Below are 24,341 nucleotides of genomic sequence, written 5' to 3'. Positions count from 1 at the left end.
TAGAGAAGGCCAGGACCCAGACAAGGTTGTTGCGCCAGTGAAGAAGAATGTACCTGTCTGAAAACAATATAAAGGAACAGTTTTTTGAAGTAATAATGTGAACTTTGGAAGAAGTATGACTTATCATTTTATGACTCCAAGCCTTTCATTTACATTTTTCACACCATTTCCCACCTTATTACTGTTTAACACTTTCCAAAATTTTTAGCAGTTAAAATTATTTAAGATAATTGTCTACTTTTGCATCAGAAAAAAATTATTGACTTTTTTCTTAAAAAATCTGATTCAATCCTTAATCTAAATCAATTCTACTGAATTAATTCTTCTACTTTTTCTATTGGCATGACAACTCTTTGTGGGCCAAAGCTTTCCCTAGAAACTTCCTCCATTCTGCATGGATTAGCTATAGGAATTTATGGAATCTGCAGACGTGCCAACTCTCCCGCATTTTGCGGGAGTCTCCCGAATTTTGAGTTATTCTCCCGCCCTCCGGAATTGATTTGAAAAACTCCCGAATTTTACTGCGATCGACGGCCAAACTCAAAATTACCTAATTTTTCCGCGAGTGCGAAGGTAAGTTTTTCTTTCAGCTTGAATTCCATCCCCTCTTATCAAACTACCATCTGCCTGAAGCGTAGCTGAACATGCTTTATTTTCCCCCCTCTTCAACGTTACCTCTAAAAACACTCCTATTTCACCCGCCCCCTTACACTGGGGGCGGGTGAAATCTTCCTCTTCTTTCGTGTGGAGTTGAATGCAATGACGTCACATGTCGTTATCGAGTGACGTCCGTTCAGGAGTGGGGAAACTCGTACTCTCGATAGTTGGAATTGATATTGTATCTTGCTGTTTTTATAGTTTTTAATGCGTATTTTTCCACGGTTGGCAACAAGCTCGTAAACTAGCAACGTGATATCAATTATTCGTTTAGTCTTCGTATATTTAAAAAAAAAAAATTTCAAGGATGTCTTAAGTCGAAACGGAAGTATGGATCAATTTCAACAAATCATGTACCAATGACTTTAGCAAGACTTAATTGCGGAGAGCTAAGTCTGCAACTCTTTTTTTCATGCATACAGTAGAGAACCATTTATCTGGTATCCAGATAATCCGGAAAAAAAATTTGCTCGGTTCTCCCGCCATTTTGAACTAAAACGATATAAAAAAAAAAGCGGAAACTGGACTAATCCTTGAAGTTGAGTAGAGGAAAATGTGAGGAAGGGAAGAATTTTTTTCCCCGTTTACCCAGAGAAACGTCATTTCTTCCGCGACCTTGAAGATTTTAGATCTTTATTCTCTTTTAGGTCGTTAAACTCAAAGGAGTGGCATGATGATTTCGTTTGCTAGTTTGATTTACGAGGGGGTGGGGAAAATGCATTGCACATGCATATCAGTGAACAGAAGATGAAAGAGAAAAATATATTTATCTATTTGACATCGATTAATAAAAATAAAATGTTTTTCTTTTGAATAAATTCTGATTCTTTGGAAGTGCGGTATCATTCGCAAGTTTTTCTTGATGTGGAATCACACCTGCTTTAATTAAAAATCGCGTTTTTATAAAAAAAAAAAAAAGGAGAATTGTTTATTAATTTAAGCATACAATTATTTTATGAAGCAGATTGCAGTTTCGTTTTTCTGATTCCACTACGTTTTTTTTTTCTTTTTCATGATAAATTTTGCACTCAATAAAATTATTTGTATTACCAAATTTTTTCATTTTTTTTTTTTTTTTTTTTTAAAGTCCGTTGATCTTGCCTTGTTCTAGGTTTTAATATTTATGCTAGTGCCGTTTTTTAACTATCGTTTCGGTTCGATAATTTTCAAGTGTTGTTTTTATTTAGATTAATAGGTTTTCCTTTTATTTTCCCCCCCCCCCATGAAATATATTGCGTTATTTAATCATTGGTTTTGTTTATTAGTTGATTTAGGAATCGTAATTATTTTTTAAACTTGTTTTTCTTGTCTAAACTTGCAAATTTTTTTATTCTTTTAAATTTTATTTTTCTACAATTTTTTTCCTTTTTAGATTTAGGAGTGCTTTTCTTTTTTCTCTTACTTTAAAATGTGTTTACATTTTTTCCTTGTAATTTGGGTTTGATAAAACATCGATTAACGACACTTTTTTGTCGATCCAGGAAACCGGGAAATTAAGACATCCGGGATAGCGATGGTCCCGAGCATCCCGGATAATTGGTTCTTTATTGTACAGACATTAGTATTGAATTGGTTTTTTAAAATAAAATACTTATTCAATTTGTTTATTTTTTAAAAGTTTTTGTGTATTTTTATTACAGTGTCGGGTTTTTGAATAATGTTTTATTAAGGAAATGGTATTTATTTAAAGAGTATCTACCTAATATAGTTTTGTGTTGCTAAATCTGTGTTTAATTATTTTATTTCCATTTAATATTTTTAAACAATTATTGCTCTATTAGTGTGTAAAATTTCTTGCATTCTTATATTTAATAAATTTTTTACTTAAAATTCCTTAGAAGTGCCAAATGTTGCATACCATGCACCTTTTTTTACCCCTCCTGAAATCTCCTGAATTCTTGTTAGGGAAACTCCTGAGTGTTAATTTTGCTAGGTTGGCACGTCTGAATCTGGAAAGCTTAAATGGAAAAAAAAAATTATTAAAATATATGAGCTACAGGTTATTTCTTTTTCTAATTATTCTTCATTCATTATAGATTGTGGAAAATTATTCTTTATTTAGTATTCTAATTTAAATATTTTATTCATTTTTATTTTTTTCAAAGTAAATATATCTTTTATAAAAATAAGAATATACAATTGAGTTCAAAAAGTAATTATTCCTTTTTTAGATGTGTGTTGGATACTATGCGTCTTGTCGATCTTCTTTTAGTTCTGTTATTTGAAGGCAGAAAAGCACTTCCTAAATCTTCTCAAGGAAGTGGACCACCTGCTAGAGTTCCTAGTCTTCGTCGTGTTGATACAGCTGGGGAAAGAACTCATCGCCAATTAATAGACTGTATTCGTAGTAAAGATACTGATGCTTTAATTGATGCGATTGATTCTGGCGGTAAGTAATTCTGTTATATTCTATTATTGATTTTTTAGTTTGAATATAATATCTCAGAATTATAACTGTTTTCAATTAGAAAATCATTGTTTAATAATAAGAAAATTTTTTTTTGTCGATTTTGATTAAATTTTTCTAAAATAAGCAATTTAAATTACATTACTTGTTTTTCATGCTGCAATGAAATTTCTCCGAAACAACTGTATAACAAGGATAGCAATTATTGATAAATTTTATTATTTGCTTACTTTTTATAAAACCTTTTTTAGGGAGTGCGCAGTTTGTCGATAGGGAGTAGAGTTGTCGGATACAAATTTATAGCCTTTCATATTTTGTCCTAGCATAGAATTTGTGCTTATTTTGCAGTTTGAGGTTATCATAATAGTTTATTTTTGTTTGATTGTGTTGGCATCAACCTTTTGCAAATCGGGATAGGTTTAAGTAAACTGGTCACTCATATTTTCATGTTTATTGCTCTTTCTATCACTATTGTATTTACGTGTTATTGTGAATGTCTTATTTGTCTGGTATCCATTGTTATTGTAAAATTCTAATTTGCCTATTTGATCTGTCATGCATTCTTCATTGGTATTGTATTCATCATTATTAATATGTTGGAAGTCCTTATGGATGCCTGCAATTTCTGAGCTGTATTAATTTGCTTCAGTAGATGACTTTCTGTAATCTTCTTGTGGTCGTAACTCCCTATATGCAGTCATTTCCCCCATTTTTTTTGTAAGTGTGGGAAAAGCCAAATTCTATTATTTACTGTTGACATATTTTTAATTTCTTTTTTACCTGTTACATTTTGCTTTGATTTGAAGTGTTCATTTTTCCTGAATTTTGTTTGAACATTATAAATAAATGTTTCCAGAAAAATCTGTGTTAGTTGTAATTTATTTGCTATACAGTTTTAATGTTATACAATTTGGTAATGCTTTGAAAGATCATCTGAAAAAAATAGAATGTGATAAAAATGTATAGTTTCTTCTATTTTGCTTAGGAAACCAGAGAATTTGTCACCCAGTATAAATATTATTTATTAATTTTGTCAACAGATGACATTACTGACTGGAATTATCTTATAAGCATGGTTTTCTAAAGAACCACAATGCACAGCAAACATTTGATACTGTCAGAAAACAGAATTTGTTGCTGAACCTAAAAAAAACTTCAGCTATAATTACCTGACAGGCTTAGTTTTATAGTTTCTATTATGTTAATAGTCAGCTGCACCCTCTGTTAGAAATCTTCATAACGAATTTTTAAACTTGGTGGAGAAATTTTAGTAAGTATAATGCTGCAAACTGTACATTTTTATTGCCCTTTATTTTATTAAATGGAATTTTGAAACTTGGCACGTTTTTGGGACATCCACACTCTATCATTATTATTATTACTCATTTACTATGCTAGATAAATCCTGATTTTTCTTTTTAATCTTTATATCTGTTAAGGTATTGAAGTAAACTTCATGGATGATGTCGGACAAACTTTATTAAATTGGGCATCTGCTTTTGGCACTCAAGAAATGGTAGAGTTCTTATGTGAACGTGGTGCAGATGTTAATAAAGGTCAAAGATCATCATCTTTACACTATGCTGCTTGTTTTGGCCGTCCTGGAGTAGCCAAAGTTTGTATTATGCATAAAATTTGCTATGATTAAATTATTATTTTTTGTACTTTATCATTAACTTTTTATTACTTGAAAAAGTATAATTCAAAGCTTTTTTTTAAGAAATCTTTTCTATAATCAACTATTTAGAAATTGCATATTTTGTATATTTTTTTGATTTTGTTTAAATAAATTTTTTTCACGCTGCTCTGATTTGATTTTTGCATTTTTGTTAATATTTATGCAATTTTAAATGTAATACTGCAGTGTTACTATCAGAAGTATATTTCTAGCATATTTATATTTATTTACTTTTATACTTGTTTTTGCTATATTAAACCGGTTATTTTTATTTTAAAAAAAAAGGAATCAGAAATTGTTTTTTCATTTGTTGAATTGTTTATGTATTTTAATTTTTAATTAGGTTTTATTGAGGCATGGAGCGAATCCTGACTTGAGAGATGAAGATGGTAAAACACCTTTAGATAAAGCAAGGGAGAGAAATGATGAAGGTCATAGAGAAGTGGCTGCAATTCTACAGTCTCCTGGTATAAAACTTATTAATTATTTTTTTTTTATGTATGCAAATCTGAGTATTAATAACTATCATTCAAATAATAGTTAAAAAAAATTATTTTTCATTTTCATAACAAAGCTTATTAAATTTATTTTATTTTCTGGTCTATTTCATAACATTCTTAAAATGTAAATGTTACCCACTCAAACAGTAAACAGTGTAAGTTATTTTTTTAACCTATTTATAGCCATATAGGATCCTAATAGTTTGGTTAAGAGAGCCGTCCTAAATTTGGACCCCTCACTATCAATTTTACTTTTTTGTACACAATTATAAAATTGGTTTATTCAAAGATAATTCCATACAAAATTTTAATATTTATTACTTTTTAGACCTGATCATTAGATGAAAAGTTATTTAAGTAGTCCATTTATTTTTCTGCTCACTGTACATTTCATGATTTATACAGTATTTAAAAATTTTCCTTAATAGGGGCACTATTCCTGAAGTAGTTTCCTAAAATACTTGGTTTAATAAAGGATTAAAGTTTTGCAAAATTTTAACATGATTTTACCTGATATTTCAACATGATAGAAATGAATTCTTGAAAAAATTCTTTTGAAATACAATGTTTAATCAAAGTTATCAACATTTTGACATGTTAGCAGAATTTTTTTGAACTCAGTTACTTTTTCTTTTGTATAAATAATTAAATATCTAAAATTTTTTATGGATTTTAGTTGATTAGTAAAAAATTAAATTACTGCATTTGTGAAGAAAAAAAAAACGTGTGAAATTAAGTATTTTTTTATGATAAAGTTAGAATTTGAATATTCTCTAGCTGCTCTAAATTTTGCTTAATGAAATACATTTATACAGACTTCATAATAAAGTTTTAGTAGTCTCTTTTTTGAAACAAAATGGCATAACTTTCTGTCAAAGTGTGGCAAGATTTCAAAGAAAATTTTAATAAAAAAAAGCTGAATTCTCCCATTTAAGTGAAAAATAGTTCAGTCTTCACCAGCCTCTGTGTAGTCTGCAAAGTTCAATTGAATAGTTTTTGAAAGGCATTGAACATTATGTTTCGATTAATTTGTACTGGCCAATGAATTTTTACCATCTTATTTTCATTTTCAGCTGTTCTTATATTTCTCATAAGCTTTTTTAAATATTTATTTTCATGATTTTGGATATTTTATTTCCATAAAATGTTATTCTTTTATTGATCAAACATGATCAAAATATTAAATTACTTATTGTTTTATAATAAATGTATATCATTATTATTTATATTTTTGTATCATGCATGTTCAATGTTCATTTTTGTTGAGGTCGTGTCCTTAAAAACAGGGTTTCCCAAGTTTGCTGAAGTTCCTTTAATTCTGGATGCAAATCTCTCTGTAAATGAATGTACTATATTTTTACAATTATATTTTTGCAATTATATATTTACAAGTATATATTTACAATTATATATTTACACATGTATATATTTATATTTGATTTTTTTAAATATAATCTTAAGGTGAATGGATGTGTCCTGTGTCTGAACATACAAAATTAGGGGAAAGGAAACCATTAGAGCATGAGCATGATACTGAACCTAAAGGGGATCCTGAAATGGCTCCACTTTATCTTCAGCAACTTTTACCAGTTTTTTGTAAATTGTATCAGCGTTCTATGGTGCGGTCGGTTAGGTGAGAAGCTTTTAAATTTTTTGAAGCTTATAGAGTATGATGTAACATGCTAGAAATTCCTTTTTATTTTAAATTAGTTTGGTCAAGTTAACTTTTTGTTAATGTACTTGATCTAAGCAAAAACTTTGTTAGTTGCTTTCTAGTACCATTTTGTATTGCACCATGATAAAAGCTACTATGTCTATACTAAAGCAGTTTATATTCACAGAACTGTTAATTAATAAATTTTTGACTTACTGTTCACTTTTTCTTTTCCAAACTTAGGAAAGCAAGTTTAAATCTTATACGTAAAATGATTCATTATGCTAATGCTTCCTTGTTAATGGAATTTTCAAATAGTGATGTTGGAACTAAGAATTTTGCTACACTATTAACTGAGGTTATATCAAGTGTACTTGATAGCGAAGTGAGTATTGTATTTTTTTGCTTTGTATTTTTTTTAGTTCTTAAGAAATTTTCTATTTGTAAAAAGCGAAAATTTTTATGTTTATATATTGATTAGAATTAACTTTTTGCATCTTGGTTTATTGTATAAATGTTAATTATAAGGAGTTTTATATTATAAATAAAAGCTAACTGAAATGAAATATTTTGCTAAATTAACTAACTTTTACAAAATACATTTATTGCTTTTTTTGCATAAAATAATAATTTTATTTTGCAATTGTTATTATAAATAATGCAATGAAACTTGGTTATTGTGATTTCTGATTCAACAAGATAGTAAATAAACTCCAATCTGATGAAGAATTATTCATCAAATGGTTAGTTCAATATTAAATACTCTTTGTAAAATTCTGTTTTTCATAAAAAAAATTTTTTTGAAGCTCTCAGAAAAAATACTGTTGTTAAAAATTACTGTTGTTAAAGTAACAATCCCTTCAAAACAGTTTTAAAACTCGGATTTAGTAAAAAAAATTTAACACATATTTTGGCAATGCTGAAAAATAGACACATTGGAAAACTCTATATAATTAAAACTGATTGCTGATCTGATTGCAAACATTTCAAAAAGCTTAAGAAAAATAGAGAAGGGGTTTTAAAGAACAGATTTCATGCTTAATGCTGAGTTGATCATACTACCAGTGGGTAAAATTAGTAAGAGTCACCATTGCAATTTATGATAAGTATTTAAGTGATTTTCAACTCATTATTTTACATGATTTTCAAATCTTTTTTATACTATTTATTTTGACTTGATTTGCAGATTACATGTTGCAAATGAATCTCCATTTGCGAGTTACACACACGCTCCTGAGTCATCACACCAACCACATTTCATATACAAGTAACACATCACAATTCATATTTATGTAATTTAAAAATTAAATATCGCGATTCATATGCACTCAATTTTAATAAAAAACATTGCAATTCATAAGCATGAGATTAAAAGAATCACACATCACGATTCTTGTTTACTAATGTAGCGGTGACCATCATTTGCAAAAATTACAGCGCTATCCATTATTTATTTTTTTATTTAATTTTTAATATTGAAATACTGGATGTCAACTTTAGTTTTTCTTCTCTGATGTGAAGTACAAAAATATATTTATAGTTCTTTTTCTTATCTATTTATAAATAAATACAAGAAGGTAAGCTATTTTATCCTTATCCTACAAATTGTTTTAAAATCCATATTTCTTAATAAGCATTCATGCGATCTTAAAAGTCTTGTGAAAATCCCTAGCTATAACAGTCAATATGATGGATAAAGCCACACGATGAGCATTTAAATGGTTGCTAATTGAGAATCTAAAAAAAAAAATGATTCTTTAAGTGTATAGTTTGACATTTTTGAAAAAAATATTGTAATAAAACATCAAGCTTTTAAAAACCGCATGAAAATCCATAGTGAAAAAGGCCCAGTTAAAACCTGAAAGCTCGATTAATAAAACCCTGTGGATTTTTAGTAGGTTATTGATAATATATAACAAAACTGTAGGTTTATATTAATATATTTATGAAATTGTATGTTTAAATGTTGTACCTGGAAAAATTAAACACAAAACCACAAAAAATAATAATTTTTACTGTAAAATTAAACAGGTCTTCATTTTGCTGTGTGTAAGAGAAGTGTGTATGGGGATCCCAGTTGCATTAGAAGAAAACATGTTGAAAAAAAAAATCTAATTTTTAAAATTTTAATTTTAAGTCATATATTTCATCAAGGTGGTATTTAGATACTAGGTTCAAAAATTTTTTAAAATCGTATAACTTCTTCATGGCGTCCCCGATCTACTGTGTAATAACGTAGTCCTTGATTTACGTGTTTGGTAAACTTGTGTGTGTGTATATATATATTAACATCTGTTGTAAAATTTATAATGATATAATTTTTTAAAAGGAAGAGGAAGATGTACTACTACAAACATTAAATATAATTCATGATTTGATGGTAAAAGGAAAAGAAATTTATTTAGATCATTTTGCACGACTTGGAGTGTTTACAAAAGTTTTAGCACTTGCAGGGCTGAATGATAGTGATGATGAAAACAAAAAGATAAAAGATGATGGAGTAAGTAACACAGTTTAAATCATTCCTTTTATGATACATTTCTTTTGTCAAAGCTTTTTAATTGTATTGTAGTTTATTTTAATATGTTTAATGAGTACAAGTAACTACTGAAGTAGTTGCAGAAATAAATCATATATGGTCTGTTTAAATTTGATATAGTAAGGATTTTTTCATGCTTTTTTTAGGGAGAAAATATATTTGTATTAAAAAAAAGCACAGTTTAAGTGCCTTACACTCAAAGCAAAGCTTTAATTTTGAACTATAGATGCTATCTTTTTGAAAAGAGTTGACTAAAATTTAAGAGGACAACATTAAAAAAAAAAACATTTTAAACAATATTGAACTATTAAATTAAAAATATTCTTATGAGATTTTCGCACCTAAATGAAATGAAATTAAAAATTTTTCGATTTTTGCAGTTTTTTGCAAATTAAACAATAGTGTGTTAAAATAAGTCTACAAATGTTAAAAAATTCTGAGTTAGTAGTGGTTATGATATTCCCGATTTCCCCCTTAAATATATTGTTTTTATTTCTCCTGATTTTTTGCTCTTTGCTCATATATTCCTGATTTTTGTGTGTTCAGAACATCTAGATTTCTACAAATACAAATGCGAATTTTAAACTAAACAATTTGAGGAATGAAAATATTTTGATTTTTGATCCCACATATTTTAATAAATAGTGCTAGTAAAAATTACAAAATTCAAAAAGGAAACTTTGAGATTACCCCTAATTTTATACAATTGTTCAGGCATATTACTTTTCTGGCAGCATTCATTATTTCAAACTGTTTGGAAGTTCAGTCATTTTACAAAAAAAGGAACTTAATTTACAATTTTACATTATAAAATTTTTATGGTAATGAATTCAGGAATCATATGCCTATTTATCATTTTCAACAAATGTGGCAACAAATCCTTTATGTTGGAGTTAGTTTCACAGTCTTTCTTTCCTCTGATTTTAAAAATGATCAATCCCAACCAACAATATACAGTAATCATATCATAGAATTTTTAAATGGTAAATTTAAGGATATTCCATCAAACAACTTTCATTCAAAAATGTTTAGTTGCATATTCTTTTTATTTTTGTTTCAAAAATATTGAAACCGTACTTTGAAATTATGTGACTAAGGAAGTCTTGAATTCAGTTAAAATTTTGATTAAAATTTAACTGAATTATTGATATGAGCAGATATTAACTAATTGACACTGGCTATTTTTGTTTATGTAACAATACTATAAAATTTTTTCTATGTATTGATCTTAAATTACTAGGAGTTGTTCAGTGCTCCATTAATGCAATTGCACTGAAAACTTTCAAAATTGTCTGTTCTAAACAAATTAATTTTGAAAAGAATAGTATTTTATTATTCATTTGTGCTAAAATTAGCTGTTATTATACTTAGGTAGAGCAAATTATATATTTTTTGTTTGTTTGCTCTTTTTTAAGATAGTATGATATATGTTGCTGTTCCAAAAACATGTCCTGATATTTTTGACCCACTACAAGGCCTGAGAGATTAGATCACGGACTGTTCCATTGAAAAAAAGCTTTTATCAATGTTTATATTTTGTGCCATTTTTATAATCAACATGCTGGACACTTGATAGAAATAGAAATCAACAAAATTTGAACAGTTGTGGATAACTGTTGCAAAATCATGAAAGTTATAAAAAAAGCATGTTCATAAAATTTTATTTTATGTGACACCAGAGTTTTTGAAGTATAATCTTAAATAAAAAGGGATCCAATATTGATTGAATAATTGGAGTTAGAATCAGAGAAGATTTATCATTGCTAAGTGATTTATCTGTACTAAGTGAAGTTTTATTTAAAATGGAAATAAGTCTTTATTAATTTTATATTTAATAATATAAGTCTAAAGTTCTCTTTTAATTTTGATTATGTTTTTCAGTTGGTTGTAATAAAGTAGTAAAAAATGTTCAACTTGTAAAATACTAGAATAATAAATGCTACTATTACTGTATTCCTTTACTTTATTATTCTTTACCCTGACAACATGCTCCCTTAAATATTCTCATTTAATCAAGAGTAATTTGACTTTATAGTCCTTTTCAGATTTTACTGAAAATGTTCTAAGGATTTATTTTTGATGGGTGGTAATAGGAATAAAATTAGTTATTTAATTTATACAGTTATTTCTGCTCATCAAAGTTATGATACATAATTTTTTCTATTTCAATTTAAGATTTAATGTACTTACTCTAGGATGAAGATTTTTTAATGGAAGATACTAAAGAAATTCTTCCTGGTAAGCCATACCATTGGCGAGATTGGAGTATAGTACGTGGTCGGGACTGTTTGTACTTGTGGAGTGATGCTGCTGCATTAGAACTATCAAATGGCAGTAATGGATGGTTTCGTTTCATACTTGATGGTAAATTAGCCACAATGTATTCTAGTGGTAGTCCTGAAACTGGATCTGATAGTTCAGGTAAAGGAATTTACTGTTTTTATAATTCATTCATTTTTGTGGTACAAGTTTAGTCACTAACTTTTGTCTATTTAGAAAATCGAGGTGAGTTTCTAGAAAAGTTGCAACGTGCTAGAAGTCAGATTAAAACGGGATCTCCAAGTCAGCCTATTCTTTCTGCTCCTGGTGCTGCTCGCTTAGTTGTTGGAAATTGGTCTTTGTTTTGCAAACGTGATGGAGAAATAAGCATACACAATTCTGATGGCCAGCAGGTATTTGTCTAAAATAAAGTCATTTTGTTAAATTATTTTATAGTATGTCTTGCATTCTTTATTGCTATAGAACTCTGAGTTTTCAGATTATTTATTATTCAGCAAATTCAGTTTAGACATTTTTATTTTAATTATTAATTATTAAAATATTATGTCCCAAGTTTAAAACTTTTTGTATTGATTACCTAATACATTAAATGTCATATTTAGGTTGAAATATTAGTTTTTGTATTAAAAGTATTTTGCAAATTTTTTAATCAGCAAGCTACTGTGCTGAAGGAAGATTTACCAGGCTTCATTTTCGAGTCAAATCGTGGTACTAAGCATTCTTTTACTGCTGAAACATCCTTAGGACCAGAATTTGCTGCTGGATGGGCTGGAAAGAAAGGGAAGCGCCTGAAATCCAAACTTGAAGCCCTTAAGCAAAAGGTAATCTTTAACATTAAGTTGATGTGTCAGCTTTTAAATGTAGTTGAGATATGATTCTTTGCTCTTATTATTTTTTTTCGAGGTAAATGTAAATTTAAAAAATAACATAATTAATTCAACATATCTCAGATGTACCATTATTCTGTGAATTTGTGGAATTTCTCTTTTTTTCATCTGATTTCCATCATAAGACTTGTAACAATCTAAAATTGCAAAAATTTGAAATGTTGAACTGGAAGACCATTCACATTATACAATTGTACAATAGTATTTGAAGTATCTCATTGATTCTAACCAATTTGTTGTTTCAGTATATTTTTTATGACTGATATTTTAAAGACAGGACTGCTATTGGCTACTAAAAAGGCGACTAAAACGACTATTTTGGAGAAAGGGCAACTAATTTCTCCAAAATTTAGGCAAAACAACTATTTTGCTTGCGATTTAAAAAATAGCCGACTTTTTTTACTGATTAACTTCTGAAAAATTAATTCAGAATTTTATTTCCCTTGTTTCATTATGGTTAAAATTTGAAGACTTTTTGCTATGTCTATTATCTATATTTATCCTCATGTACAAGTTTTTTTTCTCACTCCATTTGACCAATGCAACGACCATGGAATGTTTCATGCCACTAAAGTGAACTACTGCAGTGGACCATTGCAGGAAAAAAAATCTTCAAATCTGTTAGTTTTTAACAAATACATATTAATATGACAGTTATAAAATTTAATTTAATGTTATAGGAAAGTATAGTTGAGTTTGTCTTAGATTTCTTTTTCCTTTCATGTAAACACTATGTTTTTAGTTCATATGAGTGTTCTTTGCCCATTATTTTTAATGAGGAAGCAAAATTTTTAGAATTGTTTTTGGAAATAATAAATTATGTATTTAGTGATAATGGTATTTAGAACTTGTTTATCCTAATGATCACTTGTAAAACTTTAGTCATCAAGTAAAACATATTAAATATTTTTATCTCCAGTTTTACTGTATTTTGGTTGTTGTAATTTCATTTTACTTAATTTCAACTGACCGTTTATTCACTTAACTGTTATATTTAATTTAGGATATGTGTTATATCTGATCCATTTAACAAGATGACTATTTATTACTTTTATTAAATCCTAGTTATTTCTTTTAGTTCCTAATATAATTTATTTAAAAATTTATTTAAATGACATAATTCACTAGTCATTGTAGGACTCACATATACTTTTATTCTGTGTAATTGAAATTGATCTCTACTATTTTGTTACATTGTCCTCACTTCTTCAACCTGCCCTTTCATTCATAACTTTCTAAAAATGAATTAAACTTCTGAATTGACATTTTTCTGTAGATTCTAAAATTTCTGATCCATTTATATTGGTGTTAAAGAATTAAAATTTGACTTACGTGCATGAGAACAGCTTTGTAGCAATTATTGAAAGAAAGCAAGAAACAATCTATTTGATGTTAAGTATATATATATATATATATGGGATTGGTTGAGCTGCAAATAACAATCAATGAAACTGTATTAAAATGATAATTGAAAAATGAATGTATGAAAAAAATCAAATAGTTAACTACTGATTAAATAATTATATTAGGGAGACTATTTTATGTTTCTAGCAATTATTTTAAAAACTATTTTTCGTATTTGAAGCAACTAAAGCAACTATTTGTGAAGTTTTACCCCAGTGTTAGCCTTCTAAAGAAGAAAAAAACTTGATTAAATAAACTGTCTTCTGAATTTTTTTTTTTATGAAGAACTATGAGTCTTGTACTTATTTACTCTTTTTAGTGATGAAATCAAATCTTGTATGATGGAAAAAAATTTTTGTAAAAATTATGTTGCATTGATTACTAATTTATTAATCAAACTATTTTTAAATTGTGAGGGGTCATTCACAAATGAGTTTTAGAAATTAGTGAAGACCTTTAATTAAAAATATCAAATTCTGGATAAGTATATGTATTAATGGTGGGTGTGATTTAAGTTAAACTATTAAGCGAAGAACAAATTATTCATGAATGAATAAATACTAAAATTTAAAATATTCTGTTAAATGGATATAAAATATTTAAAAAAAATTACTGGCCAAATATAAAATTCAAAGTATTGCTTATGTGAAAAATTTTGTTTAAATTATAAAGAATTTTACAGAAATAGAAAAACATTTTCTAAAAATGCTGGAAGTAAATGGATTGAAAATTTAAATATAAAACATGAGACAAATGAAAAAATACAAAGAATAGATAAACTCACCTCATGTTTATTCACAAACCATTTAAAAAAAATAAATTAAGTCAACTTGATAGATGATTAATTCGCAAAACATCTTTTGTTTTATATGTTCCAGGATGTATAATAAATGTACAAAAAATTAACTACAATGCATGAAGATTGAGCATGGATTGTTCAAGAAAAATGTATGAATCGTAACACTTGGAGACATACTATACACATTTTTAGACATACTATGCGCACTTGTAGACATACTATGTGCACCCCCAATGCACCTCAGTGCATCAGGGCACACAGCCACGCCAGAATAGAAATCGTTTTTTTCAACAGGGGGAAAAGATAGACTCCCAGAACTACCATGTTGCCATCACTTTTAGAGTCTATCTTCGTGACGACAAGAGTGGGTGTGTCAGTTGTAGTAAGGTGGCTTCTGTGGGTGTTGGCTGCTCCTATAAGATCCGTCCAATGCATTTTTTTGCGTTATTGTTAAACAAGTATTTCACTTCAAAGCATTTTACAATATGATAATTAAATAACAATTTTATGAACAGAATATTAAATATTCAGATTCTGTTAGTAAGAAATGAATCCAATTTAGATTTCAAAATGACATTTTCAAACATTTAACAGAAGAGTTAGATAACTTAAAGTAAAACTACATAATATTTGTAAATGAATATTTTTGAGTTAATTTATATTTTATTTAATAGAATATTTCTTTTAAAATTTTATTTATATGTTATTGTTTGATTTGTAATTTGCAGAAAAATTTTTTCGAAGTTTTTCATTATCATGCAAAGTTTACCACATTTTTTTCAAAGCTGCTATGCCTAAGATTTTCAAATCTTTCATGAAGTAGGAACATGACATATAATAAACAATTGTTATACAGCTGTTTCAAACAGAAGTGAGCGATTCTATATAATTAAGGTTAAATTAATTATGTTTAATAATAAAATTTTGTTGTTCATGCTAATAAAAGTGTCGAATAATTTGAGGGGCAGATTATTTTTTAGTTATATGAGTCAGTTTTTCTTTCACAGGGTGGCCACTCACTCTGGAAACCGGGAATTCTCAGGGAATTTTGAAATACCATTAGAAAACCGGGAATTCTCAGGGAATTTCACGTTGATTCTGGAAAATAATTTTGTTGCGCATTGCTGCTCTTTTCTTCCCATTCCGTTATGTTTAGTTTTTCGGAGCGAAACGCGTCTGCTGCATCGCGATCAAGCATCACGTGATTATCCTCCACTGAACGCTTCGTGTCCTTGTGCCTCTTTGTGGATGTTGGAACTGAAGAACAAGAATCAGTAAGAAAATCGGAGCAGTGTTCAAAGGAAGTTCGTTCTGGAATGATATTGGTAAGTTTTGATTTTTGTATTCTATTAATTTTATAGGATAGCAATTTTTTTGAGAATTGAAATAAAAATATTTAAAAGTGCTTTAATTTATGTATAATTTATGTAAATAAGCTATAATTATGCTTTAATTTATGTAAAATTTCGAATCCATATTTGACCATTACAAATTATATCGAGAATTCGAATTAAAATAATATTCTGATTTAAAAATCTCGAATAAAAAACTGATGTTCTTTTATTATTAAATTAATTAAACTATTTTTCGTTTTAAGCAAACGTCTATTGTAGAATTTCGAATATTTTTTGCTTTATTAATTTTTAGCTTTTTTGTGTAAATTTTATTATTTTTCATTGAGCATCCCGATTTTAAAACAAAAAAATTTCCTTATAGAAAACTTTTATTATTTTTCAGTAGCTTTGTACTTTTACGGCAAGAAATTGAATTTTGAAATAAAAAAAATAATAAATAAAAAAATCATTGATGTACACAATTTAAAGTAGAAAAAAAAAGTAATGGATTTTTTCTTTGATTAATAATTTAATCTAATTATTTGTTTATGATTTCATTTGAAACAAAAATTTTATCGTAAAATTATGAATTAATATCGGAAATTAAGTATAATTTGAGAGACAAGTACATCGATTGAGAGATTTTGTTTTTCTATTTTCCAGTAACTTTACATTATTTGATATTTATTATTTTCCCCCCAGAATTCCAATTTCAATTTAAAAATTGTTATCTAGGGACATTTTTTTAAATTATTTTTCAGCAACTTTTTATTATCTAATTTTACATAGAAGTTTGAATGGTAAAATAAGACAAAGTTATCGATGTACACAATTAAGAGTAGAAAAAATTAGGCTAATTTTTTTTTCCTTATATTAAAATTTTTTTATTAAAATTGATTGTTGAATATTCATTAAAAAAAAAATTTTATCGTGAAATTTCGAATTTTTTTTGGAATTTAGGTATGATTTGAATGATAAATAAATTGATACCGTAAACCGGGGCGAGTCTACCCATTTTTTCAGTTTGTCAACTTTCAAGTGGTCAAACTTTTGTAAATATTAAAGAAAAAAGCCCTTTAATAGGTGTTTCGGAATCGCTATTTATCCCTCTTTAAAGCTGTGAAATCGATTTTAGAAAATATTAACAGTTACGCTGTTACTGTATATTTTTATAGAACTGCTGACAAATCTCTCGTATGGGGCGAGTCTACCCATTCTACTAAAATGAATGTTAACATTGTAAATAATCAAATTTTACTATTAAATTGTTATTTTAGTTACTATATAGGATATTTATGAAGTAAAATTCATAACTTTATTATATATTCCATTTTTTTATTCATAAAATAACACAAATTGAGTATTTGATCGATTATCACATTTTGATCACAGTTTTGTTTTTATAATCATTAACATTATAAAATAACATTTTTTTCTGATTATTGTTGATAAAAATAAATTAAAATTAATATAAATTTACAATTAAATAATTAATAAATAATAATAATTAAAGATTATTAACAAAATCGAAATTCAAACATTGGGAATCATGAAAAATCCTTTTCCCATTCTTTTGGGAGGTAATAATAATTTATAAATAATAATTTATTTAACTTGCATTAAATAAAAAAAGTTAATTTTGTAATATAAAAATTGAAAAAATAGGTAAAATAAACATATTTTATATTTACATTTATATTTAACCTATAAATTTTCTTATTAATGATAAATTTATCAATGCAGAATTAAAATAATATACTCAAATTCATTTAAAATGACTTAATTTTAATATAAACAAAGTTCTAAATTATATTATTATGCTTTATTAAAACTAAATACGAATGGGTAGACTCGCCCCGCGAATTCTGGCTTTTTGTTTACAACAGCAAAACTTACATTCTTTTTGTTTTTTTTTATATAAAATTAATGTAATCTTAGTCTTAGATAAGTTTATCACTTAACCAAAGTGAAAATAGTAATAATAATAATATACTTACGGAGCACCAACTAAAAGTTTGCTGATTTTCAATACAAATCTCTCAAAAGACGTTTGAACAGGTCGGTTAAAAAGACACCAAATAAATAAAAACGGATCAAACTACTACAGCGCCATCTTCCTTAGAGTCTGAACTAAGTCCTCCATTGGTAAAAATTTTTTTATTTGCAATTTAAAATAGTGAAAATTAAATAAAACTAAAATGGGTAGACTCGCCCCTGGATGGGTAAACTCGCCCCGGTTTACGGTAGTGAAATTTTGTTTTTGCTTTGTTACTTTCCAGTAACTTTTATTACGCGATTTGTATTATTTTTTATTGAAAATTCTAATTTTGAAATGCTAATTTGTTGTTCTAACGAGAGTTCGATAGCTAATTTTTTTTGGATGTTTTTAAATAAAGAAGTAAATAAATGCGGATATTTGATGGAGAAAATGAATGATGGATGGATTTATTTACGGCACACTAGAGTTACACAAAGGGCAAATAGGCCAGAAATTAAGGTAGATGCTTTGTAACCAAGGTGGTCATTTATCATGGTTAATGTTTTTAATTGACAAAAAAAATTTTAGATTGTTTTTTATTTTCCTCAGAACAACACCTTTTTTCACTTATTCATTTTTTGAGATTAAAATGAAAACATTCATTTATTTTTCTTAGTGCAGTTATCATCTGCTATGATAATAGTTAGCTAGTGGAGTGCATTAAGTATCTAGACCTTTTCTCAAAAGATGAGCGGGAATATTTAACAATGCTGATTTTTTGGTAGGTTACTAGCCCCTTTATTGATAGAAAAAGCTTATTAGAAGTTTTAATACATTTATGACAAGATTTTTAGTTAGAATGTGACTAACTAAATTCTAATTTGGAATGTGATTAGCTAAATTCTATTGTTTTTAGCAGATTTGTAGTCTGTTTTTCTGTAACCTTTTTTCGGTAGTTAAATTTATTTTCAAAATACAAATGAAAACAAAGTGTTTATTAAGATTTTATTTTTAGGTGGCTTGAAACGATGGCGCCTGGTTTTAAAACATCATTTAAGACAGAATGGATGGAAATTCCTCATTATGCCCCATGGTTACGTGAGTGCCTGGCTGTCAAATTTTCTGCAGTGTGTAAATTATGTAATTCTGTATCTTCCCTGAGCAATATGGGAAAACAAGCACTAACTAGTCATCAGAAATCCAGGAAACACAAAAAAGCCATTATTAGCAGAAATATGTTTGATGACTTAAGGAGTGCATTTGGTGAACAAGATTCTACTACCAAAAACCTTGTATTAAATTCTCTAAATGAGCTAACTAAAAAGGATGCAACATTAGTTTCTTTTCTGAGATCAGAAAGTGTATCAGAAGCAGATATCTTGTGGTGTTTGTATGCAGTGATGGAACACTCTTCTTTTCGTTCTGCGGGTCGGGCAGTACTTTAAATGAAAAAAATGTTTACTGATAGTGAGATAGTGAAAAAAATATCTCTACAAAGAACCAAAATAACATACACCTGTGTTCATGGTATTGCTCCATATTATAGGGAGCAATTGCAAAAAAACCATAGCTAGCTGTGATTATTTAGTTATGGGCTTTGATGAAAGTCTAAATAAAATCGCTCAGAAACAACAAATGGATGTAAGTGTTCGACTTTGGAATAAAGATACAAATAAAGTCCAGACACGATATTTGACATCAGTATTTCTTGGTCATTCGACAGCAAAGGATTTGTTGGATTATTTCAAAGAAGCCCTTGCCCAATTTTCCATCAATAAAAATTAAATAATTCAAATATCTATGGATGGACCTAATGTCAACCATAAATTTCTTAATGATCTTAAAAAAGAACTTGAGTAAATGCCGCAAGATCCTGTGCTGTTAGATATAGGTAGCTGTGGACTGCATACAGTCCATTGTGGATTTAAACATGCAATAAAGTCTACAGGGTGGAATGTAGTGGACTTTTTACAGTCGCTATACTACATTTTTAAAGATGTAGCATCACATAGAGCTGATTTTATATATTTCACTGGATGTGAAAAATTTCCAAAGAAATTTTGTGCAATCCAATGGGTTCAAAATGTAGAAGTTGCTGAGAGGGCATTAGAAATGTTGCCTCATATTTTCAAATTTGTAAAAGCAGCAAAGGAGAAAAAAATCTATGTTGTCTCAAAAAATTTCAGTGTACTCTCGGAGTGTATCAAAGACAGTTTCTTTGCTGCAAAATTGGCATTTTTCCAGTCATTAGCTGCTTTTATTGAACCATTTCTCACAGAATTTCAGAGTGATGCTCCATTAGCTCCTTTACTTTTCTCTAATTTAACATCAATTTTTAGATCTCTTCTTGATAAATTTGTAAAACCCGATATTTTAGTGGAGAACTCTTCAAAATTAGGAAAAATAGATTTGTCACTGGTTGCAGTTTTCAGTTAAGGATGAAATAAGGAAAATAAAAGATTCTTCACCTTCTGAAGAATTTTCATTTAAGAAAGAATGTGCAATTGCTTATAAAAAATTCTGTGAAAAGATTTTAGAAAGATCACCTTTAAAATTTCAGTTAACAAGGGGGCTATCTTGTCTTGATCCTGGTGTAATTTTAAATACAGCAATTGCTGAAAAACGGCTTTCATCTTGCCTTTCAATGTTGGTATCTAGCAAGTGGATATCAGGTATCAAGGCTGACAGTGTGAAAGATAGTTACAAAACGTTCATTCGGAATCCTATAGTTAAGAAAGAAATGGAGCAATTTGAGAAGAGGGAAAAACGACTGGATAATGTTTTCTTCTCTCTATTTGAAGTTTGCAATGCACCAGAAAATGTACGTTCCTTTGTTAAGTTTTTCCTCATATTGTCACACGAAAGTGCTTTTATAGAAAGGGGCTTTTCTATTAATTCAGATTGTTTAATAGAAAATCAACATGAAGATAGTTTAGTTGCTCTAAAGCAAATTCATGATGGTGGTGTTGACAATATAACTGTGACGAAATCCATGATAAACTACGGAAAACAGTCTCACACACGTTATATCGAAGTATTAGAAAAAAGGAAGGAGGAACAGAAGAAAAAAAGAAAGTTATGTTAGAGAAGAGGCAAAATGAAAAATTAAAAAATGAATTGCATGCTAAAAAACAAAAATTAACGGCTGATTTTTATTTAGAAGCTTCTTTAATTGATGAACAATTAAAAGCTATAAGAAATTAATTTTTAAAAGCTTTTAATTATTCACTTGTTGAGCTATTTATACTGTGTATTATTATTATTTAACTCCACTTTTTAAAACATCTCAAACTTAAGTGTCAAAGAATATATTAATATATATATAAGTATATTTTTTATATTTATATTTAAAATAAGTTTCCCAGATAATATAAGTGAACAACATTATATGACTAAATATTTTTGGCTTTTAATTTATTGATAATTTATTTCACAAGTAATTTCGATCTCAATTCTAAATTTTTAGTTAGATGGATTTGATCAATTTGTGTAATAAGCTATTTATATAACAACTTTTTATTTTATACAAAATAAAGTTTCTAAAATTCCTTGAAATGTAGATTTTTATTTTTATAAACTATTATTAATTTTTAAGTTTATTTTTATGGTTGAGTATACAGCACTTATTTTTTTATATGTAAATTTTATGGTTGCTATTTCAATAATCTGTATTTTTAGCAGAAATATGTGTATTAATATATATTTTTTGTTGCTAGAAATGCCTAACTTTTTACACCTGCTTTAGAGAACATTTACACTTTTTTCCTCATTTTAATGTGTCATCAGATCTTGTAAATGTGTATCCACATTTGTAAAAGAAATTCATACGACACATTTTAAATGCAACACAGCTGTATATATAATTTTTTTTTATTTACTGTATATTGTTGTATAACTAATAAATTTATGAAGTCTCATTAATGTTGCGTTGTGGTATCTGGATTTTTAGAAATTTACTCTGGAAAGTCTGGAAAACTCAGGGAATTTTTTTTGGTCTGGAGAGTGGCCACCCTGTTTCAGAAATTGAAGTAAAATATTTTTTGTTTGATAATTTATTTCTGATAATAATTATAATAATTTTTCATTGATAAAAATATTTACATTGTTTACTGTTTACTTTTATTAATTACCTACTGTACAGCTTTATGATATGTAGATATATATGGATGAAATATATCTAAATACTGTTAAACAAAGAATATGATATGTCACAAAGATATTTATGAGTATTAATAATTCTATGTGCTGAGAGCTCTTAGTAATGAAATTCTACTACATACAGGGCTGATTGTGCTCCGGAAAAAATCCGGATTTTTGGATTTTTCGCTAACAGTGATCCAGAAGTTTCCGGAGATCGAAGGTCTAGACTTTTCAAGAAATTATTGATCACAGAATTTCCAGAAATAAAATTTTCAAAGATGGAACTTAAAGACGCAGTTTATTTGTTTGTAAGGGAGAGCCAGATACTTTATAAGCTTATATTCATGATTAATATTTTTTTGTCAGTAAATAGTTATTATAATCATAAACTTAAGAAAGCAAGACATATTTGTAAACTTTAATTACTTCTCCAGGTCATCATAGGTATGTGTAACTCAAGAAATTTTCCGGAATTTTGACTTGGGCTCACAATCACCCCTGTATATATGTAATTACTGTTTTTGAAATGTCTATTTCATATAAAATCTTTGTATTTACTTTTTAGGATAAATATTTAGTGGAGAAGAGTTATGATTTACTATTCTAATTATTTATGAAAATCTGTTTTCATTAATTTTAGGTAAAAAACCAAGCTAGGGAGCTCTATGACGTTTATTTTAAATCTGCCCAAGCTCATCCAAGAGGAATGGTAGCAAAATTATGTAATATTGTTGGCCAAATTGAAAGGGCATGTACTAAACAAATGTCCAACTCTAATTCTAATATGCTTGCTGTAAGTTCTTTTTATTCTTGAGTTTTTAGAATTAATTTTGAAATGAACAGACATTAATAATGGAGAAATAATCTTAACATATTAACTCTATAAATTGAAATATGTAATACATTTTTCTTTTTAAATAATGACATTCAAATAAAAGATGTAGATATATAATTAAGCTTGTTCTTTTTTGATAATTCTAGAACTATAATTGTTTGTTTTTTTAACAAGTTCTGTCGAAAATATTTCATTGTACTATTAAAGTTATACTTTACTACCTTGTTTTCATCATTCAGTTAGTCTTTGTATATCAAAAAGCAGTTTTGTTTAATTTTACTAACGGTAAAATTTATTTGAGTGAACCAGATTTTTTCAAAAATGATAAATCTAGAAATAAAGTTATACTTAACCAATATCATTATTTTTATAACTTAAAATAATTATATATTATGAATCTTTCATCTTAATAATGTAAACATTATGTAGTACCATTACTATTTTCTTTATTTGCTCACATTTTATGCTGCTTTATGTATTTATTTTTTAACTAAATATGTTACTTATTAAAAGTTCAATTTTTATGCCTTTTTAATTAAATGTTGCAGTTTTTTATATCTTCTTTTTTAGGCCAATGATTGGAAAGTCATTTTGATGGCTGCTCTTAATGATATGACTTCATTGTTGCATGATGAAAGAGCTGTATCTGCATATGAATTATATAGTAGCGGTGTAGTTCAAGCTTTATTAAAACTCCTTGGCAAAAATGTAAGTATTCATTTATTACCTTTTTTTATTTTTTTATCCTTTATTCTCCCTTTCAGTCCCAAATATTTATTTTTCAATAAAAAAATCTGAAATTTGTAAAACTGACTCATTTTGCATTCAAAAGAACAAAACAAACAGATTTTTTTTTTTTAAATTTCTTTAATAAAATTTTAAATGATTCCAAATGGCATCATTGGGAATAAAGTAGTGAAGGACGAAAATCACTAGAAAAGTTTTTGAATATATATTATGCATTATTTAAAGATTTATAACTATATAAATGGGGTATTTTTTAATAACTAAATAAATTATAACTATTCTGCAAGAAATATTTGGCACTATTATATTTATTACACATTGAAAAAAATTGAACCAATTTTCATCATTATTGATATGGTTAGATGAGAACCTTATTATTTCTCAGTATTACTTATTTATTTTACATGAAATGTTTTAAAACAGTTCTTAGTATTGTTAAGACAGGTATGCATTGGGGTGCATCCAGAGCCGGATTATACCTTTCGTAGGCCCTAGGCATAGC

At 27.5% G+C, this 24,341-nt stretch overlaps 1 protein-coding gene across 2 annotated transcripts in view; it reads left to right on the top strand.

Annotated features, from left to right (window-relative positions):
* LOC107453213 (ubiquitin fusion-degradation 4-like) overlaps window positions 1–24,341 on the top strand; it is a 158,249-nt gene that overhangs the window by 35,580 nt on the left and 98,328 nt on the right. For both annotated transcript variants that reach the window (XM_071187446.1, XM_071187447.1), the window contains exons 6-16: window positions 2,829–3,046; window positions 4,504–4,679; window positions 5,086–5,209; window positions 6,704–6,875; window positions 7,140–7,281; window positions 9,226–9,396; window positions 11,631–11,856; window positions 11,932–12,107; window positions 12,369–12,536; window positions 22,898–23,050; window positions 23,663–23,800. In XM_071187446.1, the coding sequence (XP_071043547.1) occupies window positions 2,829–3,046; window positions 4,504–4,679; window positions 5,086–5,209; window positions 6,704–6,875; window positions 7,140–7,281; window positions 9,226–9,396; window positions 11,631–11,856; window positions 11,932–12,107; window positions 12,369–12,536; window positions 22,898–23,050; window positions 23,663–23,800 (1,864 nt within the window). The remainder of the gene's footprint in view (window positions 1–2,828; window positions 3,047–4,503; window positions 4,680–5,085; window positions 5,210–6,703; window positions 6,876–7,139; window positions 7,282–9,225; window positions 9,397–11,630; window positions 11,857–11,931; window positions 12,108–12,368; window positions 12,537–22,897; window positions 23,051–23,662; window positions 23,801–24,341) is intronic.

This window comes from Parasteatoda tepidariorum, chromosome X1 (genome assembly GCF_043381705.1).
Source record: "Parasteatoda tepidariorum isolate YZ-2023 chromosome X1, CAS_Ptep_4.0, whole genome shotgun sequence".
NCBI classification, from domain to species: Eukaryota; Metazoa; Arthropoda; class Arachnida; order Araneae; family Theridiidae; genus Parasteatoda; species Parasteatoda tepidariorum.
Note: the sequence above shows the minus strand (reverse complement) of the source record. Positions and strands in the feature narration are given on the sequence as shown.